Source organism: Gavialis gangeticus, unplaced genomic scaffold (genome assembly GCF_001723915.1).
Source record: "Gavialis gangeticus isolate Ggan-Ray unplaced genomic scaffold, GavGan_comp1, whole genome shotgun sequence".
In the NCBI taxonomy this organism is placed as follows: Eukaryota; Metazoa; Chordata; order Crocodylia; family Gavialidae; genus Gavialis; species Gavialis gangeticus.
Genome location: NW_017728994.1, coordinates 59,326,474 through 59,333,590, shown reverse-complemented (window position 1 = coordinate 59,333,590; position 7,117 = coordinate 59,326,474). Strand labels below are relative to the sequence as shown.

Below are 7,117 nucleotides of genomic sequence, written 5' to 3'. Positions count from 1 at the left end.
TCATGGTGCATGGTTTGGCATACGGAGTCCAGGCTTTGGGAGCCGCAAGTGGCGGTTTGAGTCTGCAATGCCGGTGGGTGGCCAGGTGTTACGGTGCGCGGTTCAGAGCATGGAGCCCAGGCTCTGGGAAGCTGCAAGCGGTGGCTCAAGCCTGAAGCCCTAGTGGACCAGCAGGTCACTCAGTGCGCAGAGTGGCGCACAGAGCAAGGGCCCTGGGAGCCACAGTGCAGCAGCTCAGGCTCCATCTCCCCGTAAGCAGCTGGGTCTCGCAGTGTGCAGGGTGGTGCAGGGAAGCGGAGCCAGGAAGCAGCAGAGGCTGCATGGGTTAGCCACCCAGCTAACCGGGGTAACATGAGTTACTGGGCCCTTGGGTCCCAGAGTGGAAAATGTTTGAGGTGGGCAAACCCCAGAGAAGGGGTGGGGTGAGCAGTCTCTCGCCCCACCCCCAGGGACCCCACTGAAAGAAAGACCATCTGTTCCCATGGGTCAGACACTATATTAAGGAACAGATGTTATTGAGATTGTTTATGTCTGCGCCTTTTATTTTGTAACTGAAATGTTGTATTGTGTTTGATACTCCTGAAATTGTTTTATTGTGATGGGTAAATAGTGTTATCATAGGACAGAGTAATTTCTGAAAAGCACCGTATTAGTTTCTTTGATTGCTAGGTCCCCTAACTGGGTAGGGGTCCATTGATGCATTAAAGAGAGAAGGGCTGTTCCTTTGTAGGAGTAAAATCACTTTTCCCCTGTTAAACTTTGTGAACACTTTAATTGAGTACGGGTTCCCCACTGTGGGGTGGGGAAGCTGTGGGTTTATCGTGTATATATTGGGTTTTCCTGGAGATTGTGGTTGGAAGCGATTTTTCCCACAGTGTTATTTAGGGTTTGACCTTGGTAGTTGGTTAACGGTCACTCTGTAAATCTATGTATATGAATATTATATGTTAATAAATATTGTAAATAGTTAAGAGCCTGTCTAGAGTCTAACCCTATGGAGGAAGGAGGGAACCACATGTCAGTGATGGTGATCCCTCCCACAGCACCCTCACCTCTCACCACGCTCCTGTGATTGGGATCAGGGCACACCCTTGGGTGTACGCGGGCTACGTAGGACCTAATCTGGTAAATAAACTTTTGGGGACTCAATGGCTGTGATGCCTGGTAATTAACAGAACCGCCTGGATTCATTTGTTTTGTGCCTCATACAATCTTCTTACCTTGTTTGAGTGTACCTCATGCCCTTAATAACAACCTTGGTATTCACAGGGCCTACTCAATTCAGGGTACTTAAGCCTTGAGAGAGATGGTGGCTCCTAGTCAGGTTAAGCAATTTGGCAGTTAAACAGAGTACATTTACATTATGATGGGCCCACGAGTTCCTCTTACTTAAAGTGGTTTATGCCTTTATGCAAAGTAACCAACAGGCACAAAATTGGGACTGGCATTATGTTGTAGTTAAGTGAATTATGCACTCAACTGATATGAATATAGGTGTGCTCCACACCGTACACACTTCACGTACGGCTGGCTGGTCCCCAGAGTGATAGGTTCATGTCTCCATCTGTTTTTCTGCGCTTTACGAATAAATAATCCTTATCGTCTCCCTCTGTCTGCTAATGCAGCAAGTCCGGGGATCATTAGACTAAAATGGTCCTGCCTAGATCAAGAGGTTGGAGGACACCTTGAAGTCCCTTCCAGCTCAGTATTTTCCCCCCTGCCATGAACACTGGCAGGAGGTGTGGGCTGGGCAGTATTACCCTGATCTAACTCTTATGGAAGTAGATGGTACTACCAGCACTGAGTTTAACGGCACTTTGGCCAAGTCCCAGTGGGGCAGTCCCATTGAACTCTACCCTTTTTCTCCACACTTAGCCTCCCCTGGCACTGCCCTGGCTGAGGTTTCTTGCTTGGAAATTCAGAGGATTACTCCAAAGACAGTAGATTTCAGGGTGATAATGAGTGTATGCATCTTGTGTGTTTTAATGAATATCCTTTTACATTAAACTTGAGGAATAAAAGAAAGAACATATTGTGTCCCTTGCTTTCATGCTTTGTCTTTCCCTTCTCTCAGGGCTCTCTCCCAATATCTCTGTGTCTTGCCATAGCCTTTTCTCCAGTGCTTTTCAATGTCATTTTTCTTTTAGTCTCTCTCTTCTGAAGTGTGTTAATAATTGTTCCTCCTCCTTTCCTTCCATCTGTCCCTCCTTCACTACCCTTTCCTCTGCTTCTCTCTCCTTTCTTGTACATACGCTCTTTAATTCTCCTTCCTTCTGTCTTGAGTCTTCCTTATCTGTCACCTCTTTCAGTCTCTCCTGTTTCCCCATCCCTTGTACTCTTGTTTCTCTCCTTCTTCCCCTACTGTACAGCCTCTCCTTTATTTTCTTTTCTAGTCTGTCTCCTTTCTACCTGCCCTCCATTACTACATTTTGCCTCACTTAAATTAAGATGCAGGCAGGACCTCTGAGAGCAGGACCATGTGATTTAGGAGTCTCACTGCTGTATCCCAGATCCTCAGGTCTACCCTGCAAAGTCTTCCTAGACTTCCTACACCTCCTGCCAGTGTTCATGGTGGGGGGAAAAATATTGAGCTGGAAGGGACCTCAAGGTGTCCTCCAACCTCTTGATCTAGGCAGGACCAAGTATTTGGAGGCTTGTCGAACCCAAATGGCAGCAGAACAGATTTTCCTTGTAGCTCCTTTTCTGGCTTTGGCCTTTGGGTAGCAAACTTGAAGCAAGAGTTTGACCCTTTGTTTATTGCAAAGTGCACACGGGGCGCTTATAAGGGTTCGGAATACATCAGCAGGCTTCAGTCACTAAAATGACATTGTTGGAGGCTTATAATTGATACTGTGTAAATAGATGTGGCTTATTGGACTAAATGCCTGGAAAAGGGCAATGGAATAGGGAGAAATCAGCAGGTGGATGCTGCCGAACTGAGACTGTTCTGGTGGAGAGCATGGGAAAAGGACACAGATCTTCTTTTCAGCAAAGAGTAGTTAGCATTTTCAATTTTTAAACGAGACCTGGCTCTTCTTACCTGGTATCTGTTGGGGTTGTCTCTAGTGTAGAGAAGGAATGTGGTTTTCACTCGTTCGGGAGAGCTGGGCAAGCCTAGCAGTGGTCTTTGCAGCGTACCAGTCCACGGTGGGTTATTTGGGAAGCAGCCAAGCCTCTGATAACAAACTTCTCTTCCTGTGACACACAAAGTTTTGGTGCGTTAGAAATGGGTTCCAGTTTGGCTCTGTAGCCGAGACTACCACCACTTTCAAAGGAGGTGATGGAGGGATTTGCTTCTCTTTCCCATTTCTGAGATCCCTGAAGCAGAGAATTCTTTTCTGGGGAGGTGATTAGTTTTCCTCTGAGCAACACTGTTGAGGTCATAACAGTTTCACTGGGGACAAGTCAGGTTCCCAAACGCTTCAACCAGACTCCAAGGGTTCACCTAACAAAACTATAGCCTGGAGGAAATGGGGGTGACCAAAGCATCTACATCACGGAGGATCTTTTAACCTTGTCTCTCCTCCCATCCCAACCTGAGCATTCCCTGGGTACCATCGGGCAGAGATCCTTGAGCACAAGACTCGCACTGGTTCCTCTGGGCCACAGAGGTGGATGGAGGACTTGCTTCGTGCATGTTGGGCTAAAGAAACTCAACTGCCTTTTTTGCTAATTAAGCAAATTGCACCTGAAAAGAATAGCTGTGTTTTCTCATGGGCTTTCTCCACTAAACACAGAGGAGCCACTAATTTTGAACCATTTCTGTAAAAGGGCAGATACATTACAAGTTTTCTCCAAGTCTGCCTCTTAATTAAACCAGTTACTTTAACCAAGCCTGCACTTTAGCCAGTTTTGCTCATATGCTGAAGGTTTGTTTTAAGGCTGGGTTGCTTGGACTGCAATTTCTGGGTGAATTTGGTTGCTCTGAGGTAGAAGTTAGTTGGTTATATAAAAATAGTCCCTTCTGCTGTTGTCTGTTGATCTGAAGATGGCTCAAGTTTGTAACCTGGAGAAGCTTTGCTTATAACATCCCTAGATACCATTTCTTGAGTGATCTGTTGGCCTGTGCTTTTTAAGAGTGGAGGGAGTTGCAACAGGAGGAAATATTTTTAGCCCCCAAGATTATTAGTAGGACACTGATATAAATAACCAACATTATATTAGCATTAAATAGTTAAGAAAAGGTGTTAGAAGAACGCAATACTTTCATGCAACCTCTGCCTAAGGAGCATCAGAAATAATTTTCCTGTAGAGGCAGGCTATCCCGTAACTGGTTCCAGCAGGGTTTCTATGACCTTCCCCAGAGAAAGCAGCTAGTGGCTGGTAACAGGACTCTGTGCTCCATAAGACAGCTCCTGCATGTGTAAAGTCTTACTGGGGAGGGCATGGTTCGAAGGCAGAGGCAGGACAGCTGCTCTTCATACCATTGCTGAACTTGCTTGATAACTAGAAAAAGATGGAAGGTGCTTTTATTTTTTAATTACTTCTAGATTTTCTTCCAGGGGTGCAAATTTTTGCAGATTGCACCCCTTCAAGAAAATGTATGCAGCCCTGATTAAGTGCCTCGAAACAAGCACGCCTTTGGATCGCTTTGTTCAGGGAAGTTCTTCACGTGACGGCCAACATACCATGGATTATCAAGCCCACATCTTAAATAACTTCCTCTATTATCCAAAAGGCTTAAAGGGAAGCAGAAGTGCCCAAAGTAATACACAGTCTCAGTGCACGCCTAAAACTTAGTCATTTTGTCACGCTTATTGTTTAAATACAATAACGAGAGACAATCTATGGGAGTTGCCATTAAGAAGCCCATTTACCCAACCCTTTTCTGCTGTATCTGCACCCTGAGGAGTTCCTGCTCCGAATGGAGAGAAACAATACACGGATACTCTGGTGCTTGAGAGCAAATGATGACTTTTTAGTAGCGGCAACAACCACGCAGGTTATTTCACACTCCGTACAACTGGCAAGAGCAATACCAAAACGGTATTATGGATCTGCAGATGCACTGTATGTTTGAGACCTTACAAGTGATCTGGGCTTTTCTTAAGAGTTTCTAATCACTTTAGGAACTTGGGAATCATGCCCTTAGATTATATTATTATCATTGTTGTTATGTAGCTCTTGGCACGTTATTGATCAAAGATCAGACCTGTGTGCCTTGTTTGTATATCGGGACCACCTACTGAAAAAGCTACAGCCTAAATAATTAAAGTCACTGGCTTCCATTGCCTCATCAATGTGCATTTGTACAGAAGCAACATGCATTTGTGTAGGAGCAACATGCATTTGTATAGAAGCACGTACATATTTCCTGCACGCTCGTATATACAGCCTTACACGTTTTGTTGAGCCCTTAAATTTGCTATACATTAAATAGCAAAGTAAGTGAAAGAAGCATAGCAGGGGTCAGAGTCATTAGCTGTCATGCCGAACAATCTCATCTCACTGTTTTCTTGTGTTTGCTTGGTACGTCTATCGGAGGCCACCTGTTCAATCTTGTTTCTAGCTAGAGAGTAAGCAGTTTGGAGCAGGGACTGTCTAGTTGTGTGTTAGTGCAGCACAATGAAGTCCTAGCCTGTGCTTGGATCACTAAGATGATACCATAATACAAACAACAAGTAATAATTATTATTTTGAACAGGAAACAGTTGTGAAAGGATTAGACTCCTCTTCCATACAGAGATATAGGGCTTTCCTTTGGCCTGTTGAAGCTTTTCTTAAAGAAAAGTCGCTGGGTGAATATGATGAAAATATTAAACTAAGGAACAAATTGGTCATAAGGAGAACCACCATTCCAAATCAAACTATTATTGTAACATTTTTGTTAAAATATATGTAAAGGTATTGTGGCTTGGACAAGAAGAATTCAGTCACTTGGTAGTCCTCATCTGTATCTAGTCTCACCTTTGGCTGTGTCGAGCAGAAAAAGTGCAGCGATCCAAATGCCAAACATCTAAAGCAAAATAAATACAGTTTAAAGCAGAATAAAACGTGCATCTAGAATTCAGCTAAGATTAGATTCATCCATTTACAAAAATACTGTCATGTAGTAGGAGCATTGTCAACCTCCAGCATTTCAGCTCATTGAAATGGACCCAGTAGGTTCAGGATTGGGTGAAAGATCACGTTTCCAAAGAATGGAAGTGGAGTTTGTGTTTCCTGCAGGAGTTTCAGATTTTTCTCTGTGAACATCAGCGCTAGCAAGTTTTTTTGTTAAAAGGAAACCCGAGTTTCTTTTGTAACCACTTGACTCCAGAAGTTAAAGCTGTAAAAGAACCCTATCCAAAGACTTCAATAAAGTCAGCGGAGCTGAAAACGCTGAAGTAGAGTCCTAGCCATTTAAACTGCATAATCTTTGGAGCAGGGGTGTCATTGCGTAGTGACCTTTGAACACGAGCTAGGCACTAGATGCATCTACACGTGCATGTTACTGTGGAGTTGATTAGCTCTGCAGTAAAGTGTCACTGTGTACACATGAACCAGTGTTGGGACGCAGGTAATTAATTAACTCCACCATAAGATAATACTGTCCCTGTCGGTGACAGTACTATCTTACGGCATAGTTACTTACTACACTGAAATGCAGGTATAGATGGTGACAGGGGCTGGCCGCCTCATGGCTCCATACTTTAGCACTCTTGTGCCTGAGTCAGCCCCTCCTCTGCCCAGGATTGACCCCCTGAGTCTGCTGCCATCCTGGGGCTGCTCTGCCCCATCTCAAACTACTTCTGTCCCGGGCAAAATACAGATGCTGCGCCTGGGAGCAGTCAACTCTGGTGCAAACAGGTCTGGAGTTTATCATGTCATATTGATTGCACATGTAGATGCACCCACTGTGAGATTCATGGTCCATACCTAGGCCTTCTGGGGGCTACCCCCAAATAAACAAAAACCAATCCTTGCTGATCTGCCTCCGTAATGGACGTTCCAGACACACACACAATACAGGGAGCTAATCTTGCTCTTCATATGTTAGTGTAAAACCTTTTCTAGCATTGCTACAGCACTCAAGATGTAGCTAGGGTAACCTGAAATTAGCCAGCTGTGGCTTATTGAGCCCCGAGTACTACCTACAGGTATCATTGTGTTCCTCGTGCCACTGGTTTTTGGGGAA

At 44.6% G+C, this 7,117-nt stretch overlaps 1 protein-coding gene across 1 annotated transcript in view; it reads right to left on the bottom strand.

Annotated features, from left to right (window-relative positions):
* The window catches only part of LOC109287195 (pancreatic lipase-related protein 2-like), a 13,230-nt gene extending 7,274 nt beyond the window's left edge, over positions 1-5,956 (bottom strand). The window contains exons 1-2 of the mRNA XM_019502161.1: positions 5,908-5,956; positions 3,041-3,195 (exon numbers count right to left, since the gene is read on the bottom strand). Coding sequence (XP_019357706.1) covers positions 3,041-3,195; positions 5,908-5,956 — 204 coding nt within the window. The remainder of the gene's footprint in view (positions 1-3,040; positions 3,196-5,907) is intronic.
* Between the last annotated feature and the right edge of the window lie 1,161 nt (positions 5,957-7,117).